The sequence below is a fragment of the Malus domestica genome, chromosome 05, assembly GCF_042453785.1.
Source record: "Malus domestica chromosome 05, GDT2T_hap1".
Classification (NCBI taxonomy): domain Eukaryota; kingdom Viridiplantae; phylum Streptophyta; class Magnoliopsida; order Rosales; family Rosaceae; genus Malus; species Malus domestica.
Window position 1 is genome coordinate 43,753,588 of NC_091665.1, and position 25,729 is coordinate 43,779,316.

Here is a 25,729-nt window from a genome sequence, read left to right on the forward strand (position 1 = left end):
TTCCTTCTTCGTCTTTATCACCGCGCTAGATCCGAGCCATACGGTTGATTTCTCACTGTTGAAGAAGTCGATTTCTCATTGTTGAAAAAATCACTGGCTTGTGGTTTTGGTGGTGAAGGGAGAGGGAAGGACAAAGGGGGAAAAGAGGGTGAGGATGTATGGCGGAGAGCTCGAGGATGCAGATGAAGTTCTGCTTTGCCATTTTTTTTTCTTTAGTTTTAAAATAAAGTCAGAAATTAAAAATAAAATTATTTTATAATAAAAAATAATAATATTTTAATAAAATTAACTAGGTTATTTTTTGTTAAGACTAAAGATGCATTTGTCATATTACTATTTATTGAGGTCTGTTTATTAAATAGATTAAATAGGCTGGATGCTGATAAATTTTTTAATAATGGACTGGATCTGAGGGATGCGTCCAGTCACAAGTAAAAGAATATCAGGCGGCCCCTTTTATTGAAAAAGGGGTAAAATTAGCACCTCCACTTGTGTTCAATTAGTGGTAAAAAAGTTAGTTAATCCATTTGAGGATTGTAATTGACCAAAAATCACGCAGTTTTACCGAAGAAGGGCAGTCATCTAAATTATAAAAACATTCATTAATAGTTAAAAGCATCTCTATCATCAAAAGTTCCAACAGGTTTGCCATACCGGATATGCTCACCATTGGCGTCAGAATTTGAATTTTTTTTATCAAAAAGTTTACAAAAATATTTGCGGCGATGTAATGTTGTCAAAAACAGCTCACACAATTTTTTTTTTTTTTTGCACCTAATCAAAAATTTTAAATTTAAGTATTCTATTATAAAGGTTCTTCCATTGCAGACAATTTTTTTTTAAAGATACAAAAATTCCCTTTAAGTATCTAATGAGTCTTCAAATATGGTGGTAGGAGTCGTAAATAGAAACTCTCATTGGAGATGTTCTTGGTTTTATGTACACTCATATTTATTTTTAACAAAGCGTAATTTACTTTTTATAGAAAAAGATTATATGAATTTATGTTTAATGAGATTGACACATTGTCCTGGTCTACTGACTCATATGTGCACTCAAAACAAAATTATATGAGTAGGCAAATATAAAATATACATCTAACCCCATTACAATTGGTAATGATCTAGTTTGAATCGAGGATCCTTCTAATATAATATTATATACAACGTTATCATCCAAGACTCCCTTTTGTGATTCAGTTTTATTGAAATAAAGTTGTCGTTTCCTTTAAAAATAAATATGACAGCTAAAGCATTTGTAAAATAGGACAATCATATAATTATTTTTGTATTTGGTGAGAAAGTGTGGCTACGTGTATGTCACGTTAGTAATTAATTGACAAATTAATAGATAAGGAGACAGAAATTTGATACTGCAATAAATTCGTAAGTTGATGTATAACGTTACAATGTTCAAAAGATAAGGCATGAATATGTTAGAGTAAATTGTAGCAATGGTCCATGAACTTTAATCAAATTGGAGCAATGGTCCCTCAATTAAAAATCCATTACCATTGGTCCCTCAACTTATCAAAATGTGTAGCTATGGTCATTTTCATCAATTTCTTCAAAATTTTGTCAAAATAAGTTATGTTAGAATAACCATTTATATAATTAGGGTCCCTCAACTCATCAAAGTGTGTAATTATGGTCATTTTCGTCAACTACGTCAAAAAATTTGTCAAAACGAGTTATATTGGAAGGACCATTGTTACAATTGAGTTAAAGTTAATGGACCATTTCTCTAGTTGAATTAAAGTTGAGGGACCAAAGGTAATAAATTTTTAGTTAAGGGATCATAGCTGCACGTTTTGATGAGTTGAAAGACCAATAATAATGGATTTTTAGTTGAAGGATCATTGCTCCAATTGAGTTAAAGTTAAGGGACCATAGCTACAATTTACTAAATATGTTATGTAACTCAACATTTACCACTTGATTAAATTTTGTATGAAACCTAAAGAATATTTGTGGAGCATGCTTATTATAATGTTGTTATCTAGTAGGTTGTGTCGGTACTCTCCCCCCCCCATTAAAACTTCCACCACACTCAAAAATCCCTCCTCACTCCTACTCTTCCCAAACTCATTTCTTGATCCTCTTCAGAGCTCTTGGATCAGACACCACAATGGATTGGAAAGGCAGGAGCGCACTCTTTGTTCAGCTCATTGTTGTCACATGTATTTTCAATGTGATTGATGCTCTGAACTACAAGAACAATACCCATCAAGCAGAATACGGTCAGTTCCTCATTGCCAATGGCGTTGCTCGTACACCTCCAATGGGGTAAGATATCAAATTTTCAGGTGAAAAGGAAATGCCTTTTTATTTCAATTTGGTAAGCTAACTTTTGGAAATTGGATTCAGTTGGAACAGTTGGAATCACTTCCACTGCAATATAAGTGAAGCCACAGTGAAGACCATTGGTAAAGTACTTTCAGACTACTGTTTATTTGTATTCCGATCATTTTTCTCTCTTCAACATACACAACATCACAATAGTATATATATTGTACAGTTCCAGTACTTGCTTTTGTAATATGTTTTATCAGTTGGCTCGTTTTAATACGAGTATCCAACCATAGCCAATTGACAATAGCCAAAGAGGCTCAAAAAAGTTGAACTACTTTAGCTAGACTTCCATATTTCCTTCTTGCTAATTCAGTCATGATGCACCATTTTGTGTTGTGTTACATTGATACAAGATCTGCATGGTCTGATGTTTGCTAGCTATCTCATAATATTATGTTTATAGTAGTTACTAGTAGCCAAATTGTGAATCCAAGCTTCTTATAAAGAGTATTTCGGTATTAACCTTTGCGGTTTTGTTTGAATTTTGGACTATATATCAGCGGATGCTCTTGTTTCGACTGGCTTGGCAGCACTTGGATACAAATATGTCAATCTAGGTCAGCAGCATCCTCACATCATTTCCTTTGTTAATTTGGTTCTGGGTGTGCTTTTTGCTTGTTATTGTATGATATATTGACGTGAATTAAAAAAGCAGATGATTGTTGGGCTGAAAGAAACAGAGACAGTAGTGGTAACCTAATAGCAAAATCGTCAACTTTTCCTTCTGGAATCAAGGCCCTTGCTGATTACGTTCACGCAAGGGGTTTACAACTCGGCATATACTCTGATGCTGGGTAAAAATTATCTCCGAAAATTTTGTTTATCTGAAATAGCACTCGATGTCTCATTTCTCATCTTTCTGCATTTTTAGTTATTATACTTGCAGCAACACAATGCCAGGCTCACTTGGGCACGAAGAGCAAGACGCTAGAACCTTTGCTGAATGGGTTTGTGTCTGATACTATTCTACGTTAACATATGTAGTTTGGTATGATGAGTAGTTTGTTTTGTTTTCTAGTTTAGATGAAACATCAACACAACTAATTCGATAAAAACGATGAACTTGAGCTGATTGGGGCATTTGGCTGTAGGGTGTCGATTATTTGAAGTACGATAACTGCAACCATGATGGTTCTAAACCTCAAATCAGATATCCTATAATGAGTTCTGCATTGCTAAAGACTGGAAGGCCAATCCTGTACTCCATATGCGAATGGCAAGTCACCTGTACTTCAAATCATTGTATACATTCCGCTTCAAATTTGTTTTCAAAATACATGTATTTGCATCACTAGAAGGTTAAAAACTGTTTGGTTTTGACAAACAAAAATTTGATAAGAGAAATATGTTCTTAAAGGGGACAAGAGGATCCTGCGACATGGGCTGGTCAGTATGGCAATGCTTGGAGAACTACGGGAGACATTGAGGACACTTGGGAAAGGTTCGATCGAAAGTTCCCTTCTTCTTTCAAGATCTCAAGCTGAATCCTAATATGACAGAGATTTCTAACCCTGAAACATTTTGTTAGTTTGCTTTGAATTAATCTAATTAATGTTATGATTTTAGTATCACGTCGATTGCAGACCAAAACAACATTTGGGCTACTTATGCAGGCCCTGGCAAGTGGAATGGTAAATTTTTATGTTGTTTACAGTCCTGTTTTCTTATCTCTGTTAAAAAATTGTTGGGTAATTATTTTAAATTTAATGTAATCGTAACAGATCCTGACATGTTGGAAGTGGGAAACGGAGGGATGAGTGTAGAGGAGTACCAATCTCATTTTAGCATTTGGGCAGTCATGAAAGTATGTACTCTCCACATTTTCGAAATAAATTTCAGTTTGTTGGTTTGACTTGCCTATATATACTGATGAGCCCAAATCTATGATTGCAACAGGCTCCTTTACTTATCGGATGTGACATCCCATCTGCGAGCAAGGAAGCTCTTCAGATTCTCGGAAACAAAGAGGTTATTGATGTTAATCAAGATTCACTTGGAGTTCAAGCGAGGAAACTGCGATCCAGAGATGACCTAGAAGTATATTGCCATGGCAAATGCTGCCCTTTTCCTTCACTTCAACAATTTGTTTTAGATTACTGATTAATCATGCTTGTGCTGCAAGGCATGTGATGACTTTCAATTTGATGCAGGTGTGGGCAGGACCGTTATCAAGTAACAGAGTGGTGGTAGTGTTGTGGAATAGAGGCGGGTCATTAGCTCCTATAACTGTGACATGGAAGGAAATTGGACTCTCGCCAAATACGTCTGTCATTGTCAGAGACTTATGGACGGTAGGATTGCCACATTAAAAAATTTCTTTCTAGTATCATACTTTAATGTCGTATAAATAGATGAACTATATCTTAAGTCCTCACTGACAGAAAACCCTGATGTCATTTGTTTGCAGCATTCATTTGTTTCGAAGAACATGCATACTAGTCTGACTGCAAATGTTGCTCCTCATGGTTGTAATATGTATGTCCTGACTCCTTAATTAGTCCGGAATACAAAGTATAAGATGACTCAATAGCCCATACCATATGGGACTAATATCTCCAAATACTTAATAAATTAAATAAATATCTGTTGAATTTTATGGTTTGACTTGAGATATATTTAGTAAATTGAATGAGAAATCAAGGGATTGCTTGAATGAATTTCTCCATAGCTCTTTTTAGAAACCTTACCCCATTTTAGGGAAAAATAATATAATCTCATGGAACATAAACACAAATTTGTATAATTTGATTTTTGAAATATAGGTAATGGATTTTAATTTTATATACAATTCGATTTTTGAAATATTTCTCACTAAATTAAGGACTATTAACGGAAGCAAGACTAATCAAACAATTAGATACATATATATTAATATCACGATTGCTTTTAGTCAGTTAAACTTATTGGACAAAGTCACAATGGATATATTTTAGTGGTAGCAATAACATTTTTTTTAGCATTATTAAATTGAAGAAAGACAAAAGTTGGGCAAATGACATCCAAACTAAGATGCGGAAGAAATAGCACAGAATTTACCAAGAAGCTATCAGTGGCCAGCGGAGCAGTACACCTAGCAAGCAAAAGAAACCCAGCACCGCCGCCCGCCACAAGCGGAGCAGCACTACTACAGAAATTAAGATAAATATATAAATGTGTTGTTTGGAAAAATTGACCTTGAATTGAATTGACTGCACCGGAATTTCATCCTCTTCAACTCGCACCACCAGTCAGTCACCATCCATTTCCAAGCAAAAGAAACTTCTCAACAATTTTCTTTTTTTCTTTCTTTGTTTTTCAGTCAAAGGTTACTTTATTAACAAAAATAAAACAACGATGTTACATAATTAGAGGCCTAACAACAACATTCACACAAACAAAACAATGGACCTCAATAGTAACCCAAAACATAGTTGTGGGCCTAAAACAGAAAAATCACAGAAGCTAACCCTAACTGCTTCCTTCCAACTCCATTGCCGAAAGCATCGGGACAGCTCTCCACAACGATTACGAACATCCACCACCAACTATCGCCAGAAATCAGCTCCTTAGAGATGGAAAGAAGATGAATATTGTCTTCCATTTGAAAGCATCTTACCGATCGTAGTTGAAGATAGCAATAGTTCGCGATTAAAATTGATTGTAGATTGGGATGGAGATGGAAATTATGGAAGCCAAATGAAGGACATGAATATGGATGGATGGATGAATTGATCTCAGATGTTTAAAAATCATATATACTTTGGCCGGACAAAGAAAATTATTGATATTATCTCAGATGTTTCTCAACAATTTTCATTGTCTGGCCAAACTATATATAATTTTTAAACGTAAGAGTAAGAGTAATTGTTGACCCAACTATGTACAATCTTTTTTAAAGCACATGTAGTATTCTATTTCTGTGGAAATTTCCTTTTGTTTTAAAGTAAGAGTAATTGTTGACCCTAAAAACTATAAAGCCTACGTGGAGTGCATGCCAAGTAACTAATGAGCTAACTACGTCATTCAGTTATATGCGGGGCGTGCCAGCTCGTCGGCCGAGTTCGGCAGGGAAGTAAAATATGCCGATGTCGTGTTGAGCGCGATGCTGACATCTTGATCTTGCGACTGTGGCCAATGAAGGAACATGTCTTGGCCTTCGAGTTCTAGAGCCTGAAGACAAGGCTGCTAGTTTTGCGAAGTTCAATTTCAAATTCGACTTTCAATGTGCCGAATGTAGTAACCTGGTAACACCTCACTTTGCCGATAAGACTGATGAGATGACCTCTACCAACAAGGACTCCGAAATCCTTATTGACCGAGACTCGGATAAATAACCAGTCGATCTCAAAGCAGTGCTATTTATCTAAACTGAAGGTGTTCCTCGGTTGGCTGATTCTACAGCTCCAATATTATTTATCCAAACTGAAGATGTCGCCGGTTGCCTTCACAGTGCTGTTTATCCAAATTGAATATGTGTTGGCAGGAAGAAATGGGAGAAGGATAAAATCTCAAGTTGTTGAGAGCAACTCCAGTGTTGCAAAGGCCCCATAGGGCAACTCATTATTGAATTCCCCCAGTGAACAGTAACTGCCTTTAATGAACAGTAACTGCCTTTTGCAACTCCACCCCTAAACTGAATAGTTGTCACATCCCCGCTAGAGGCGGATCACTTCCCGGGCCCGCTCCACCACCGTAGCACGATATTGTCCGCTTTGAACTTACCATTCCCTCACGGTTTTGTTTTTGGGAACTCACGAGCAACTTCCCAGTAGGTCACCTATCTTGGGAGTGCTCTGACATCCTTCTCGCTTAACTTCGGAGTTCCTACGGAACTCGAAGCCAGTGAGCTCCCAAAAGGCCTTATGCTAGGTAGGGATGTGAATATACATTTAAGGATCACTCCCCTGGGCGATGTGGGATATTACAATCCACCCCCCTTAGGGGCCCGACGTCCTCGTCGGCACACTTTCGGCCAGGGATTGGCTCTGATATCATTTGTCACATCCCGGCTCGGGGCGGATCACTTCCCGGGCCCGCTCCACCACCGTAGCACGATATTGTCCGTTGGGCTTACCATTCCCTCACGGTTTTGTTTTTGGGAACTCACGAGCAACTTCTCAGTAGGTTACCCATCCTGGGAGTGCTCTGGCATCCTTCTCGCTTAACTTCGGAGTTCCTACGGAACCCGAAGCCAGTGAGCTCCCAAAAGGCCTCGTGCTAGGTAGGGATGTGAATATACATTTAAGGATCACTCCCACATCGCCCAGGGGAGTGATCCTTAAATGTATATTCACATCCCTACCTAGCACGAGGCCTTTTGGGAGCTCACTGGCTTCGGGTTCCGTAGGAACTCCGAAGTTAAGCGAGAAGGATGCTAGAGCACTCCCAATATGGGTGACCTACTGGGAAGTTGGCTCGTGAGTTCCCAAAAGGTCTCGTGCTAGGTAGGGATGTGAATATACATTTAAGGATCACTCTCAAAAGGTCTCGTGCTAGGTAGGGATGTGAATATACATTTAAGGATCACTTCCCTGGGTGATGTTGGATGTTACAATAGTCCTGGCAATAGGCAATAAAATATTAGTATTTTTTATTTTATAAAATAATAAAAAATAATTTTATTTCAAATTTCGGATATGATTTTAATTGGTCTCGTTGTACCACGTTTCATTAAATAAGAAATTACAACCCAAAGTATTTGAGAAAATATAAAATTGTGGTGTAAGGTGGAAGATAATGATAAGATATTTACAGGAAAATTAAATCTTTTATTTTAATTTTAAAAATTTTCGGATTTTTTTATTAATTGTTTATATATTTTTAATTCTTTTACATTTTTTATTAATTTTATAATGTGGCTGACGTTAGTCTTGCATCATGTGGCCTCAGGCTCTTGGGCCACCAATTCAAGTCGGGCCTCTCACTCGGGTTTTCATCGAGCCCCATTGCCCGCATGGGCTAAAGCATATTGCTAGGGCTATTGGGTCATTTCTGTCGCCGGTCCATCAAGCTCCAGCTCCCACTAGAGGTGCTTTGAGAATCTTTGCGCATGGCAATTTTTGTGTTGATTTGGAAAGGGATTTGAATGATACACCGAGTCTTGTATTTATAGGATTGGATATCTGCTTGGCACGGCCTGATGGTGCTTGTAGAGTCCAATCAACAATCCAACAATAGGGATCATCATCCTGTATTCAAACTCTATCTCAAGTTCTACCGTCCACTTTCTTCAAGATAATTCAAAGCATATGCCTCCCAATTTCTTAAAGATAATGTCGAAAACTTCATAACTATAAAGCCTTCCACGTGATTAAAGCTTCAAAGCTTTCCTGGAGCCTCATGCACCAATGAAATCGCATCATCTTAGACCCAGACCCACACGTCCACATGCAACTCCATCATTTGACTCTTTATTCTCATCTTTATTTTCCTTATTCCCTTATCTGACAAACATTCAATTTGCATGCAAATTGATGTTTTGATCAGATAGGAAAACAAAAGGAATATTCTTTCATTCTTTACCAATTCTTATCTCTTCAAAACCCATATGATCACACCACATCGCCATTTCAATTATCTTTTGGTAATATCTAGAAAAATATGAAATCCAACTGTCTAGAACCCACTTATTTAACGATCTCGATTGCTCAGACCAATATTGTAAATCGGGTCCAAATAATAATTAATATCTAAAGTACGTATTGTGCTACGGGCCTCCATCCTAAACAAAGGAAAAACAGTTTGCACAAGGACAAGGTCTCCTCTCTTTCACATTTATGTTTTTTCTAGGAAATGAGATCATCTTTGGATCTCTACCTCTATGGCGCGTTTACTAATCCGTAGTCAGATTGAAGGGAATTCAATTGAGGAGGAATTGGATTGAGGAGGAAACAGAATTAGATTTCTGTTAATTTTGTTTACTATACTAGCTGGAATCGAAGTAAAAATAATATCGATTTCATATAACTTGTTTACTAATTCACCTGAATCGAAATTAAAACTAGCTTGATTACTAAACTACCCTTGTATAACATAATTTTTTTCATGCTAGTTAATGAAATTTAATTTTATATCATATTAATAAATTTCATCACGTAAGGTTTTGTGTTAATAAAAAGTATAGTTATTTAATAAAAAATAAAAATATTATACCATCCTTATCCCCCATTTTTGCCCAGATGCATCCTCATCCATTCCCACCCCTTTGTTATTTGATAAGAAACTCTTTCTTCTTCCCGATCTTCATCATCCTCATTCCACCCCTTTGCCTAGATGCATCCTTAACCTTTTCTTTCCCAACTACCCTTTCACTTGTTTCAGATGCATAGACCCCACGCCTTCCCCTTTCATTATGATCACTTCTCTTTCTCGTCTTTTCTTTTCCAATAGCCCTCCCGTTTGCCCAGATGCATAAACCTTGACGACGCCTCCTATCATCCTCAATCAATTATCGTTTTCGTCAATAGGTTCTGCAAGCAACCAAGAAAACAGGGTCCGTTGGCTTGAGCCCTGAGCCTGAGTCCTCCAATGGAAATTGGTGGGATTGGAGAAGATGGAGTTAGTGTCTGCCTGCTGGTGGTGAAGTTATTGATTATTTTGTAATAAGCAAAATTATAAGAGGGCAATCTAGGAAGAAAAGTTGTATTTCGGATGACCTCCAATATCCGGAACTCAAATACTAGCGTAATCTAGAGAATCTCACTCCACCAATTTTAGGAGTCCAATTCCAGAATTGGTGCGGGTCCCACACGGAACCTGATTCCTGCCCAACTAGTAAACACGTGCAATTCCATTACCGTCACCTCCATTCCTCTTTAGTAAACACGCCACTAAAGCAGATGGATTCGAAAATTCAGACCATTCAATTTAAATTATGCGGCCTCCATTAGCTCATTCATTGACCCACCACACACACAAACCCATGCTTTGATCTCTCTCTCTCGGTTGGCCCAGATTTCTGGATCCGTATGCTCTGAGGCAAAAGAATAATGCTAATTTTTTTTGTTATACAAAGGGGCTAATAACCAAACAAAAGAGAAATTGCAAAATAATATCGCGAGGTCTAATGTTAGATAATAATAGCTGCTTACAAGAAGATGTAACTTGTTCAAAATAGACCGAACTCAAAGGATAAGAGAGGCTTGGGTTGACCAACTCATCATCCACAAAATTCACCTCGCGATAGGTATGTCATATATTTCATTTCCAATTAGACAGTAACATCGTACGACAAGCTTGAATCAATGCACCAAGTAGTACTATGTAATATCAGTTAGACAGTAATTGCAAAATCAGCTTCCACTAAAGGGCATCAAAATTTTGACTCAATTTACTAAAGACCTTACAAATCACCTTTTAAAACAACTCCAAACAATTTAAAGGCAGAAATAAAGTAACTGAAATTTTTTTAAAAAAAATTCATGATTCAGTCTCTGTTATGCACATCCACTTTACCTCGTGTGGAGGCAATATCTTTTAGGACCATTTGATCATTTTTTTGATTTTGTATTGTATTTCAAGTCACTGGTTTCTTTATGCCTTAGATTCTCCACACGCTTACTTGTTTGCTTGCATGCCTTTGCGTAGCCTCAAAGCCTCAACACGTGTCTAGTTATTTTGCATGCGCTATATGAATTGATGAGGACGTGTGTGATGCTATCATGCTATGTTCACTTAAGTTTTAGAAAAATACCAAGGGAATATTTAAAAAATGAGACTTTTTATAGATTTTTTGTAACTTTCAATTTAACATCAATTTTCGTGTTCACATTATAAAATAGTGTGTCAACAATATGAGGTAAAAGTGTCCATAGCATTTCTCTAACACTATGTTTGGAAGAGGGAATTAAACTTGGAATTTGGGTAAAAGTGAGATTTTATAAATTGACATGCACTAATTCTCTTGCTTGGATTTATAACCATAGAAATTTAGAATTTATGCGTGAAAAAAAAACTTGAAATTTGGGACCTTCAATTCCCAAGTTTAAATTCCATGTAAATATGTATCATTTCTCAATTTCTATGATTTAGAGTTTAAAAAAAAATTTCGTATTCAATTCCATTATTGTTTTAGGTTAAACAAACAAAAAAATTCACAAATTCTAGAAAATAAAATCCGTTATTTCAATTTATGGATCCGTCATTTTGAAATTCCTTAGTAATCTTAAATTTCTTTATCTAAACATGGGGTAAGTTATATCACTTTTTCTCACATGTGTCATGCTATGATCAATAGGTTTAACATTATGTGCAATACTTAGCTTTTTGTACACTTGTGTTTAATGTGCAATTTTTTTTTTTTTAAGTTATAAAGAGGATTATGTGAATTTAGGTTTAATGAGATTGACACATTGTCCTGATGGACGAGTTTGACTCAAATGTGCACTCAACAAAATTATATCAGCAGGAAACCATAAAACATGCATCTAACCCCCATTTCAATTGGTAATGATGGATTTGGATCCTCGCCAGGATTTTAGGGATCAACGCACGTGGATCGTTGATAAAAAATTATGAGGCTATAATTTTTTCCTTCTTTAAATTTTCACACAAAACGAGATTATTTTACATTTAAAAATATATAAAATATTTAATTAGGACCACACGATTTTTTATCAACGGTCCACGTGCGTTGATTCATAAGATCCCCGGGGAAGGGATCCAGAGAGATCCACATCCGGTAATGATAGATTTGAGGACCCGACTAATATAATATTATATGCAACGGACTAATATAATATTCTATGCAACGGTGTCATCCAAGACTCTCCTGTATGATTGAGTTTTATTAAAATAAAGCAATCGTTTCCTTGAAAAAAAAAATATTACAGCTAAAGCATTTGCAAGATTGGGACAATTGCACAATTATTTTTGTACTAGGTTTAGTGTCTGCTCTGTGTTTGCCACGTCAGTAGTTAATAGACAAATTGACGAGCAAGCAGACGGAAGGTCTGATATTGCAACAAGTTTTCACTATTCTAAAAATCCCCGTTTACCTAGATGTTATGTGGCTGGCTACCGCCCTAATTAATCACAAACATTTGAAAATTATGAAAGAACTCCTAAATCTAGCTAGACAATTTTTTTTTTAATTTTAATTAAATTTATTAATATAATATGTAAGTAAATGTGCATTGATACTTTAAAAATACAATTAGCATCCCTATTATAACTAGGGGTGGGCACGGTTTGGTTCGGTGCGGTTTTGAGTGAAACCGAAACCGAAACCAAAATTTTTTGCAGTTTGGTTCGGTGCGGTTTTGAAGCCAAAACCGAAATGAAACCAAACCGTTTAGTTCGGTTTGGTGTGGTTTCAAACGGTTTCGGTTTGATTTTTAAGAAAAAATGTACAATTTTCAATTTAACATATTAATAAGCATTTCCTAATAGCAATAGGAAAAAGAGATTTGTTATGTAAACAATTAGCATGTTGCATGTAGTTGTGATGTTAAAATATGTTTGTGCAACAAAAGGGTGTCCCTTACAATGTTTATCATAAAACAAGTTGAATAAATTTGAATTCATTAAACATGAGCGAAACTTTGATACTAGAATATGTAATATCATACTTTCAAATGAGTGGACTTTATTAGATCATTGTTCGACTCTTAATAACAAGTTAGTCCACCCTTGTACATATATGTGTGTGATGGTATAAAATAACAAAGGTCCTTCAAGTTAATGAACGAAAGAAAGTGATGAATGATGATATTCTAGTGTGGTGGAGTACTAAACTAAGTGTATGGATTCTAACAAACAACAAATTAAAACATGAAATATAATATGGACATTTAATTAAATGTTTATTAATATTTGCGGTGCGGTTCGGTTTCGGTGCGGTTTTCAAAAGCCAAAACCGAAACCGAAACCAAACCGTTTTCTATGTTGCGGTTTGGTTTCAAAACCGAAACCGTTTCAAAACCGCAAAACCAAACCGTTTGGTGCGGTTCGATTTGGTTCGTGTTTCGGTTTCGGTTTTCGGTTCTAAGTGCCCACCCCTACCTAAAACTCAAGTAAGAGGTAGGATAGAATAGAAACAAATATGTTATAGAGAATAATAGAGTTTTACCAACCTTATTGTCTTTATTCAATAAATTTGGAATTTAGAATGGCTAAATATATGAAATTCAAGAAGAACAGGGGGAATAGCTCTACCAGGGCATAAGTGAAAGACAATTATTTTTTTAATTAAAGTGAGTAATGGGTTTTAATTTAAATGTTATTGATTTGTGATAAATGATCATTTGAAATATTATACTTAATTTTGGGATGAGATATGTTGGATGAAAAAGATCGATAATGATTGATTTTTTTATTTTAAGTATTGAGAAGGGTTGCAAAGCAATAGAAATAAGTGTACTACTAATCTTATTTTTTAAAGTCAGCTAGGGTAGGCCTTGGACTACTACAGTCCTTATGTGCCTCCGTCAGTGGTTTTACCATTGTTAGTTTTGTGAGTTTATGTTTCCTTAGAGCAACCTTGATCTAGATTGCATGTGTGACTCTCTATGCCAATTGAAGGCTCCAACAATCATCCGAGAAGACCTGATACGACTATTTCTTAAGCTTTACACATCAAGAGAAAGTATCGTAGTTAATATTATTTAGGAGTGTGGTTTTGTAAATCTAGAAGTAGGATTCCAATAAGATTTGGAAATCAAATCCCTATATGGCTTGTATTACTTGTAAGGCAAGTAAAACCCATGTAATTAATATAATTAAAGGTGTAAGGCTACAAGAGAAAAAAAGTAATTACAGACAGTTGAGAGCGCTTTCTCTCTTGTAGTCCCTTTCCTACCCTCACTCTCTAAATTTTTTCTTAAGAAGTTTATTAGAAAGTTATATATATATATATATATATATATATATATATATATATATATATATATTTAATAATGCGATAGAGTTGATGGGTTAGACAAATAATTGTTAGGTGCAAGGTCAGTGAAAAAGTTTGATATTTTGATAAAAAAAAAAACATTTCTAATTTGAAATCCAAACTGGCAATGTCCAACACTAAGACCTGGTTTGGGAGTGAGGTGCTTAAAAAAAAAGCACCCATGAAAAAAAGCTGTAAGGGTTTTAGGTGTTTGGTAAACTGAAAAAAAAGGGCTTATTTTGGAAGCTGCTGTGAGAATAAGCTGAAATCAAAGGAAAAAGCTGAAGCTGCTATTTGCAGCTTTGGAAAACTGGTTTTTTTTCAAAGCACACGGAGCTACAGTGCTCATTTACTGAAAAGACCCACTATCATATTGTTTTTTTTTCCAAAAGCACTTTTACAAAAATATTTACCAAACACTCTGCTGCTTTATTTCATAGTCGCTTATTCTCACATCAGCTTTTTTTCAAAGCACGGCAATACCAAACCAGCCCTAACTTGACCCAGTCTACGAGCACACATTTTTTCCAACTTAACGTGTAAGGTAAGCTGGAAAATAGAAACCAAACCAACCCCTTATTTAAAGCTTGTCGGCCAGTAATGATTTATGAATGCCAGCTATATATCTACCAGTTTACCATGGCACTGTCAAATACTAGAGTCTAGAGACACTATGGTCAACCCAGATATATCAAGTCAAGTCCATAATATATACATATATATATATATATATATATATATTAAAACTACAGTGGTTGTGAATTAAATAAATAATTGTTAAGAAAGAAAAAAGTCTGCTAAAATTATATGGATGGCAATTTCCAACCCTAACTTGACCATGGCAAAGTCTACTAGCACACTTTTTCCAACTTAGCTTGTAAGCTAAGCTAGAAAATAGAATCAAAACAGTTTAGAAGCTACTTTCCAACACTTATTTCGAGCCCGTCGGCCAGTAATATTTGATGAATGCGACAGCTATATATCAACCAATCTACCGTGGCACTTTCCAACATCAGAGACAATATAGTTGACCCAATGAGTCAAGTCCAAATATTTTAAAATTCGGTTTCGGTGCGGTTTTAAAAAGCCAAAACCGAAACCAAACTGTTTTCTATGTTGCGGTTTGGTTTCAAAACCGAAACCATTTCAAAACCGCAAAATCAAACCGTTTGGTGCGGTTCGATTTGGTTCGTGTTTCGGTTTCGGTTTTCGGTTCTAAGTGCCCACCCCTAATTATAACGTTATTTCTCACAATTAGAGTCTAAATTGGTTGTATCGGTACAGCCAACCTCATATTTTTTTAATTTTAATTAAATTTACTAATATACCATATAAAAATGTCCATTTATACTTAAAAAAAATACAATTAACATCCTTATTATAACGTTATTCTTACTAAAAGAATCTAAGTAGGTTGTGTCAGTACAGCCAACCCCATAATTTTTTTAATTTTAATTAAATTTACTAATATACCATATAAATAAATGTTCATTTATACCTTAAAAATTCAATTAGCTTTCTTATTATAACATTATTTCTTACTAAAAGAATCTAAATAGGTTGTGCCGGTACAGCCAACACCATATTTATTTTTTTAATTAAATTTATGGCTAAATTGGATTGTTCATCCCTGTGGTCATAGGACACTTGCATGATGACCCCCGTGGTGAAAAAACTAGGAATTAAACCCATGTGGTCTAGAATGTTAGCAAATTTAGTCCAAAAGTAAGATTTCTGTTAAATGACTGTTAAAAGTGGGGGTAAAACTGTATTTTCAGTTCCAATTGACATTGAATTGGCACTTTTTTTTTATTTAAAAAAATAAGCATTATTTTTTTTGTTAATTGTTATAAAAAAATTATTTATTTTAAATGTCAATTGGAACTGAAAATATAGTTTTACCTATACTTTTAACAATCATTTAACAAAAATCTTACTTTTGGACTAAATTTGCTAACATTCTTGACCACAGGGGTTTAATTCCTAGTTTTTTCACCACGGGGTCATCATGCAAGTTTCCTATGACCACATGGATGAATAATCCAATTTGGCCTAAATTTATTAATAACACATAAACATATGTCCATTTATACTTAAAAATACAATTGTAGCATCCTTATTATAATTTCTTACTAAAAGAATCTTAGTTGGTTGTGTCGGTACAGCCAACCCCATATTAATTGTATAAATATGGCGTTATCTGTTTGTATTCCCCCACTTTCACATTAAAAATTTCCGCCACACTCAAAATCCCTCCTCACTCTCTTCAGAGCTCTTGGATCAGATACGTACCCCAATGGATTGGAAACGCAGGAGCTCACTCTTTGTTCTGCTCTTTGTTATCTCCTCTATTTTCAATGTGATCGGTGCTCTGAACTTGAAGAATAATACCCACCAAGCAGAATACGGTCAGTTCCTCCTTGCCAATGGCGTTGCTCGTACACCTCCAATGGGGTAAGATATCAAGTTTTCAAAGTTTTAGGTGAAAAGGAATTGCCTTTTCTTCAATTTGGTAAGCTAACTTTTGGAAATTCGACGCAGTTGGAACAGTTGGAATCACTTCCAATGCAATATAAATGAAGCCACAGTGAAGACCACTGGTAAAGTACTTTCAGGGGACACTTTGGATGCGGTTCCTAGCTATCAATATTCTTTGATTGAAACCTTGTTAGTTTTTAGTTTTTGATTGAGGTCCCTGACATTAATATAATAATATAAGTTACTATATTTTTAAATTAAAAATTAAAAATTGAAATTTGTAATTGTTTATATTAATGACATTTTAAATAAAACCCATAATTTATGGGATTAAAAATAATAAAATATAAATTATACTCTCTATTACATTGTGTGTGTGTGTACCAAAATTAACAAAAAAAAGGTATTGTACCAAAATATGGATACATTCTCAAATCAACGAAAAAGAATGTACCCATATAAGTTTAAACATGGATAAAAAATTTTGAATGGATTTTATATTAAAAAAAGGGTACATTTTACATATAACAAATTGATATATTTGAGAATGGGTACATTTAAGCTTTAAAAAATTGAAAAATTATATGAATGGGTACATTTAAGATTAAAAAATTGAGAATCTTTATATATATATATATATATATATATATAAACTAATAGGTACAAACTTAATTTAATTTAATTTTTTTTATTTTGGAAATGTTTGAATTGAAAATTAATTATGTTGATGCACAAAACCGGAGGTATTGGAACAACGTAAATCCGACCGTGAATCTGCATGAAATGTAAATGACACAAGATGTATCGTGGTTCACCCCAAGGTTTGGGCTACGTCCACACTGATTGTATTGTATTTCTCTGTTGAAGAGGGAGAGAGAGAGATTAGAGCTTAGGGGGTGTGAGGAAGCTTCTGAGGGTGAGAGAGGGGATCTCAGGCCTAGGAATTGGCCTCTCCCTAATTGTGAGGATGAGGAGTCCTTTTATAGAATAAGGGCTCTTCCCCTAATTACATATTTGCCCCTTCCTTTATTACATAATTACATTTAAGTCCCTCGAGTATTTATACGAGGTCTAAATACGAGGCCTTAAATATGGTATAAACAGTAGTCCCCCAAGTCTTCAGTCAAGAGAGTCTTTTGGCTGGAGACTTTGAAATTCAGTCCATGTGTGGGCCGAAGTAACTAGATGCTGTTCTTGAACTGATGTTCGATATAAGGCAGTGCTCAATCTGAAATGACGCTCAACTAGAAGTAGCACACGCTGCGAGGCTGCTCGGCTCATGGCTTATGTTGCCTTGGTTAGCTCGGCTTGCGGCGTTTGAAGGTGAGGGAGTCCCTTTTATAGAATAAGGGCTCACTCCTCAATACATGGATGATGGGTTAGAGTTGATGCTCTCTAATGGTGGTGAGGGGAGTCCATTTTATAGAATAAGGGTTTGCTCCTCAATACATAAATATGGGTTCGGAGTGATGCTCACGGCGAGACGGTTGCTCAGCTGGCGGCGTTGCTCTCTAATGAAGGTGAGGGAGTCCCTTTTATAAAATAAGGGCTCGTTCCTCAGTACATGAATAATGGGCTAGAGTCCCCCAAGTATTTTTCATAAGGCCCAGTTGAGGCCCAATATATGGTACATAATGTAGTCCCCCAAGTCTTCGGTCAATAGACGCTGTTGGCTGGAGACTTCAAATTCAATCTATGTATGGGCTAAAATGGCGGTTGTTCGGAGGCGGTCTTTGTAGACCATGCACTGAAGCTTTGTAGGTGAAGCTTTTCAAGTGAAGCTTTGAAGCTAGAGTTCTGTAAATGAAGCTTTCGAAACTGGAGCTTTTGTAGATGAAGCTGTTGAAGCTAGAGCTCTGTAAATGAAGCTTTTGAAGCTGATTGACATGAGTGATGCTCATGAATGTTTATGTTGATTGACATGAGTGATGCTCATGGATGTTGTCATGAGTGATGTTCATGAATGTTAACATGAGTGATGCTCATGAATGTTGACATGAATGATGGTCATGAATGTTTATGTATGATTATCATGAGTGATGCTCATGAATGTTTATGTATGAATGACATGAGTAATGCTCATGTATAATTTGGAGTAGTAGGCGTACTTTTGATCACCTGGTTGGTGGCATGAAGAAGAGTACGAGTTGTACATTTCATCACCTGGTTGTGGCATGAATGGCTAGTTGCCAAATGAGAGTACGGGTTGTACATCTCATCACCTGGTTGGTGGCATGAATGGCTAGGTGCCAGATGATATAGGTTGTACATTTCATCACCTGGTTGGTGGTAATAGCGGCGGGTTGCCGAATAATTTTTGGAGTACTGGGCGTACTTTTAGTCACTGGTTGGTGCTATTTCAAGCTTATGGGTCTTCGCCTTCCACAACATGTCAGCCCATTTGTTTTGGGCTTTTCCTTTTTTTTTTTTTTTTTTTTTTTTTTAGTTACCCTCTGATGGGGTTTATACATATTACCCTCTTATAGGGTTTATACAAATGTCTTCGAAAGATAAAAATAAATCTCATCATACAAAAACAAAAAAAGTAGATCACATCATTCTGGTAGTGTGTTTATTCCTTGCTTTTGCTTTCTCTTTTGCTTTCTGCTTTTATTTTTTCTCTTTTCCACCGCACTGCATTTATTATTCTCTTGCTGAGGTCCAAGTGCATTAGCCTTTGCAGATGGCAGACAAAAGTAAAGTGAAGTTCTCTTTACTTTGCTTTACTTTGCAAATTGCAAGTGGCGGGGGCATGACTTGTCTTTACAGCATCTTCTGGAAAGTCAAAAAGCAGCTTTCAGGGCCACTAGCAGCAAGAGTTGTCCTCTCGCCAGCGCGGCTCCCCGGAGCTCGTCGCGCTTCTGTTGTCTTTGAAGGTGAGTACCGAGACCTCGCCAGAGACATTTGTCGCAGACCATCAAACCAGCTGTTCATTTCAGAAAAGGGTCTGTGATGGTGAGATCGTACTTTCCGGTGAGCGTGAGAGTGACCGGCAGTGAGAGAATGGCAGAGTGCTGCTTGCGTTCGCAAGACGGAGTCCGACTGCGTCGACGAGGGCTGTAGCTTCTGCTTCGGCTTCTGCACCTGGCCATTGTTGCAGCTAGAACTTGAACCTTGAGCGCGCAAAACCCTAACCCTAGGTTCCTAGTCTGATAGTTGGTGGATCCATGGCAGATCCGCGCAACCTTCCTGGCAAATCCCAACGAAACTCCGGATACGATACCCAGATTTTCTGGACTTCTTGAAGCTTTGATCTCACGGCTTCCAGCTGGGCCACCCTCAGCAGTTTCTTCGTTTCCTTCATTGTCAATCCCGATTTCTCCATCGGCGAGCTCTTCGACTCGGGTTCTGGCGGGGCCAAACCGTCCAATTGGATCCGGTCCAGGCCGACGACCACGACTTTGAGCTTCTCCATCAGGTTTGCCCCCATCGGCAAAGACCAAATCTCCTGCTTCTGGAAATTCCCCGCCGATGACCTTTTGTGGAGGAACTTCCTGAAAATGGCAAAGACCAGATCTCCTGCTTCTGATGTTGGACAAGTAAACAGCTCGGGACAGTAGAGATTTGGCTTCTTCATCCCCTAGTTTAATGGCTTATTCATCCCTTATGTTTCAAGTGGACAGAGTAGAAGGAATTGGACAGAGGGTTTTCAATTGCTTCCTACAGAGCTCATTGTTTCCTGCAAACTGATATGTTTTCTGACTGAACAGAGGCCGCGAGTCCGGTATCGATCCGGTCAAGTTTGTTGAAAGGGAGATTAATAGTGGAGTTCTCCGGAACCCTTTTCGTGAAACCAACTGGAAATTTCCCAGAGATTTTGTTGTAGGAGAGGTCCTCACGGACAAAGAATGCTTGCTGACCATTAATGTGGATTTGAAAATCGGAGACGTGTGGCATGGCAGCAGCGGAGAGGACGAGAGCTAAGACGAAGAAGAAGCTCGACCTGTCGATTGTCGACTTGGCGCGAAGTTCTTTACAACGTCATCGAATGGGGCCGCTCTGGCGTCGTTTATCAAGTCACCATTTCCGCCGATATGAGGAGAGAGAGAGCTTACGAGATGCATATGGGCTTTGATGTGCCTGACCAGAGCCGATGTCCCCTGGTTTTTTCTGGGTCCGTGCCTGTGGTGTCTCCATATGTACTCCACTTCCATCGAATCACCATCCCCGCTGCTCATTTTTCTATTAAGTATTGTTTCTTTTTAATCTCTTCATCCCTCAATCCTTCAAACCGACAACGGGAGAAGGAAGCAATACTGGAACCGCCTCTTAGAGAGAGAATGCTTTTCTTTATTTCCTCAGAGAGAGAGCGAGAGACTTTTGAGTTTCTGGGTTTTTGTGTGTATTTTGCAGATTCACCGTGGAGTGTGAAAAATTGAGAGAGAATCGACATAGCTTTTCGTGTCGATTCCCACAGACGGCGCCAAATGTTGATGCACAAAACCGGAGGTCTTGGAACAACGTAAATCCGACCGTGAATCTGCATGAAATGTAAATGACACAAGATGTATCGTGGTTTACCCCAAGGTTTGGGCTACGTCCACACTGATTGTATTGTATTTCTCTGTTGAAGAGGGAGAGAGAGAGATTAGAGCTTAGGGGGTGTGAGGAAGCTTCTGAGGGTGAGAGAGGGGATCTCAGGCCTAGGAATTGGCCTCTCCCTAATTGTGAGGATGATGAGTCCTTTTATAGAATAAGGGCTCTTCCCCTAATTACATATTTGCCCCTTCCTTTATTACATAATTACATTTAAGTCCCTCGAGTATTTATACGAGGTCTAAATACGAGGCCTTAAATATGGTATAAACAAATTAGAAGTTTAATAGAGGTGTGAGTATTAAACCCTAAATTAATTACTAATTTTTATATTAAAAATTATATAATAAACATGTAAATTCATTATCAAATTAATGATAGGGACTTGAATCAAAATTTGAGAACTAATAAGGTCTTAGTTAATGAACAGTAAGAACTAGGGACCGGATACTAATTTTTCCTACTTTCAGATTATGCTTCATTTGTACAGTTGCAGTACTTGCTTTTGTAATATGTTTTATCAGTAGGCTCATTTTAATATAAGCATCTTTACCCATAACCAATTAACAATAACTGAAGAAACCCAAATAATTTGAACTACTTTTGCTAGACTTCCATATTTCCTTCAACGCTTCTTGCGACTTAAGTCATGATGCACCATTTTGCGTTGCGTTATATTGATATAAGCACATGCATGATCTGGTCTTTGCTAGCCATCTCATAACACTATGTTTCTAGTAGTTACTAGTAGCCAAATTGGGAATCCAAGCTCTCTGTATTTCGGCATTAATCGTTGCGATTTTGTTTGATTATTTTACTATATATCAGCGGATGCTCTTGTTTCGACTGGCTTGGCAGCACTTGGATACAAATATGTCAATATAGGTCAGCATCCTCACATCATTTGCTTGGTTAATTTGGTTCTGAATGAGCTTTTTTCTTGTTATATATTGATGAGAACTAAAAAAGCAGATGATTGTTGGGCTGAAAGAAACAGAGACAGTAGTGGTAACCTAATAGCAAAATCGTCAACTTTTCCATCTGGAATCAAGGCCCTTGCTGATTATGTTCACGCAAGGGGTTTACAGCTAGGCATATACTCTGATGCTGGGTAAAAAATATCTTCGAAATTTTTGTTTATCTGAAATAGCACTCGATGTGTCATTTCTCATCTTTCTGGTTTTTTTAGTCATTATACTTGCAGCAACACAATGCCAGGCTCACTTGGGCACGAAGAGCAAGACGCTAGAACCTTTGCTGAATGGGTTTGTGTCTGATACTATTCTACATTAACATATGTAGTTTGCTATGATGAGTAGTTTGTTTTGTTTTCTAGTTTAGATGAAACATCAACACAACTAATTCGATAAAAACGATGAACTTGAGCTGATTGGGGCATTTGGCTGTAGGGTGTCGATTATTTGAAGTACGATAACTGCAACCATGATGGTTCTAAACCTCAAATCAGATATCCTGTAATGAGTTCTGCATTGCTGAAGACTGGAAGGCCAATCCTGTACTCCATATGCGAATGGCAAGTCACCTGTACTTCAAATCATTGTATACATTCCGCTTCAAATTTGTTTTCAAAATACATGTATTTGCATCACTAGAAGGTTAAAAACTGTTTGGTTTTGACAAACAAAAATTTGATAAGAGAAATATGTTCTTAAAGGGGACAAGAGGATCCTGCGACATGGGCTGGTCAGTATGGCAATGCTTGGAGAACTACGGGAGACATTGAGGACACTTGGGAAAGGTTCGATCGAAAGTTCCCTTCTTCTTTCAAGATCTCAAGCTGAATCCTAATATGACAGAGATTTCTAACCCTGAAACATTTTGTTAGTTTGCTTTGAATTAAGGGAGACTTTGGATGCAGTCCTTAGTCATGAATATTCTTTGATTGAAACCTTGTTAGTTTTTAATTTTTGATTGAGATCCTTGAAATTAATGTGATAATTTATTTTTGGGGAAGTTTAACAAAAAGCACCTGGTACTGTTCACTTTAACGAAAAACCACATTTTTACACTAAAAAGTCAATCCTGGTACTATTCACTTTACCCTTTATTTTGTCCTTATCATTAAAACTCAAAGTTTTCAAGCCCTTTTCATTAGTTTTCCTTTATTTTTATGTACGTTACTATTTTTTTTAAATTAAAAATTAGAAATTTTAGTTGTTTATATAAATGAGATTTTAAATAAAAAACCATAATTTGTGGGATTAAAAATATTAAAAAATAATCTACTATTGTGTGTGTGTAAACATGGGTACATTCATCAAAATTAACCAAAAAAATCAAAACATGGGTACATTCTTCAAAATCACAAAAAAAAAAAAAAAAAGATATTAGGCTTAATAACATTAGTAAATTTCTTCGGTTAAACTTGACATAGATACATTTTAAAATCAAAGAAAAAAGAATGTACCCATATAAGTTTAAAAATGGATTAGAAAAAAATTGAATAGATTTTATATTAAAAAAATGGTACATTTTACATATAACAATTTTGTATATTTAAGAATGAGTACATTTTAAGATTAACAAGTTTTACATGAATGGGTACATATAATTAGCATGGGTACATTTAGCAAAATAAAAAGTACAAATAAAAAAAAATATGGGTACAAATACAAATAAACTTTAAAAAATATGGGCACAAAAAGAAATTAATATATGGGTACAAATTAAAATTGAAAAGAAAATTGGTACAAATTAAAAAAAATTACATATTAAAAATGGATACAAACTAAAACTAAAAATATATGAAAAAAAATTTAGTCATAAATATAAATATACTAATTGTAACATTTTTAACATTAAATGAATATATTTAGAAATAAAAATTATTTAATTATTGAAATAATTAATGATTTAATAATACCAAGGACCTTGATCAAAAATTAAAAATGAATAGGATTTTAATCAATAGAGTAGTAAAAGGAAGGATGAGAACCTACTTTTTCCTTGAATTAATCTAATTAATGTTATGATTTTAGTATCACGTCGATTGCAGACCAAAACAACATTTGGGCTACTTATGCAGGCCCTGGCAAGTGGAATGGTAAATTTTTATGTTGTTTACAGTCCTGTTTTCTTATCTCTGTTAAAAAATTGTTGGGTAATTATTTTAAATTTAATGTAATCGTAACAGATCCTGACATGTTGGAAGTGGGAAACGGAGGGATGAGTGTAGAGGAGTACCAATCTCATTTTAGCATTTGGGCAGTCATGAAAGTATGTACTCTCCACATTTTCGAAATAAATTTCAGTTTGTTGGTTTGACTTGCCTATATATACTGATGAGCCCAAATCTATGATTGCAACAGGCTCCTTTACTTATCGGATGTGACATCCCATCTGCGAGCAAGGAAGCTCTTCAGATTCTCGGAAACAAAGAGGTTATTGATGTTAATCAAGATTCACTTGGAGTTCAAGCGAGGAAACTGCGATCCAGAGATGACCTAGAAGTATATTGCCATGGCAAATGCTGCCCTTTTCCTTCACTTCAACAATTTGTTTTAGATTACTGATTAATCATGCTTGTGCTGCAAGGCATGTGATGACTTTCAATTTGATGCAGGTGTGGGCAGGACCGTTATCAAGTAACAGAGTGGTGGTAGTGTTGTGGAATAGAGGCGGGTCATTAGCTCCTATAACTGTGACATGGAGGGAAATTGGATTCTCGCCAAATACGTCTGTCATTGTCAGAGACTTATGGACGGTAGGATTGCCACATTAAAAAATTTCTTTCTAGTATCATACTTTAATGTCGTATAAATAGATGAACTATATCTTAAGTCCTCACTGACAGAAAACCCTGATGTCATTTGTTTGCAGCACTCATTTGTTTCGAAGAACATGCATACTAGTCTGACTGCAAATGTTGCTCCTCATGGTTGTAATATGTATGTCCTGACTCCTTAATTAGTCCGGAATACAAAGTATAAGATGACTCAATAGCCCATACCATATGGGACTAATATCTCCAAATACTTAATAAATTAAATAAATATCTGTTGAATTTTATGGTTTGACTTGAGATATATTTAGTAAATTGAATGAGAAATCAAGGGATTGCTTGAATGAATTTCTCCATAGCTCTTTTTAGAAACCTTACCCCTTTTTAGGGAAAAATAATATAATCTCATGGAACATAAACACAAATTTGTATAATTTGATTTTTGAAATATAGGTAATGGATTTTAATTTTATATACAATTCGATTTTTGAAATATTTCTCACTAAATTAAGGACTATTAACGGAAGCAAGACTAATCAAACAATTAGATACATATATATTAATATCACGATTGCTTTTAGTCAGTTAAACTTATTGGACAAAGTCACAATGGATATATTTTAGTGGTAGCAATAACATTTTTTTTAGCATTATTAAATTGAAGAAAGACAAAAGTTGGGCAAATGACATCCAAACTAAGATGCGGAAGAAATAGCACAGAATTTACCAAGAAGCTATCAGTGGCCAGCGGAGCAGTACACCTAG

The 25,729-nt window shown here is 36.1% G+C and overlaps 2 protein-coding genes across 2 annotated transcripts; both read left to right on the forward strand.

The window, feature by feature from the left end:
- The first annotated feature begins 1,982 nt into the window (after window positions 1–1,982).
- Window positions 1,983–4,947, forward strand: LOC103447719 (alpha-galactosidase-like). The gene is made up of 12 exons (XM_029103213.2): window positions 1,983–2,285; window positions 2,367–2,425; window positions 2,852–2,908; window positions 3,007–3,145; window positions 3,223–3,298; window positions 3,443–3,567; window positions 3,709–3,792; window positions 3,918–3,982; window positions 4,073–4,155; window positions 4,248–4,388; window positions 4,502–4,642; window positions 4,759–4,947. Exons 1-12 carry the CDS (start codon window positions 2,128–2,130, stop codon window positions 4,843–4,845), a joined length of 1,215 nt encoding a protein of 404 aa, XP_028959046.1. The 5' UTR covers window positions 1,983–2,127; the 3' UTR covers window positions 4,846–4,947.
- An 11,424-nt stretch (window positions 4,948–16,371) lies between these two features.
- On the forward strand, window positions 16,372–25,251 carry LOC139195824 (alpha-galactosidase-like). Its single transcript, XM_070821520.1, has 12 exons — window positions 16,372–16,662; window positions 16,750–16,808; window positions 22,051–22,107; window positions 22,195–22,333; window positions 22,412–22,487; window positions 22,632–22,756; window positions 22,898–22,981; window positions 24,222–24,286; window positions 24,377–24,459; window positions 24,552–24,692; window positions 24,806–24,946; window positions 25,063–25,251. The coding sequence occupies exons 1-12, from the start codon at window positions 16,505–16,507 to the stop codon at window positions 25,147–25,149; spliced, it is 1,215 nt and encodes a 404-aa protein (XP_070677621.1). The 5' UTR covers window positions 16,372–16,504; the 3' UTR covers window positions 25,150–25,251.
- Window positions 25,252–25,729: the final 478 nt, after the last annotated feature.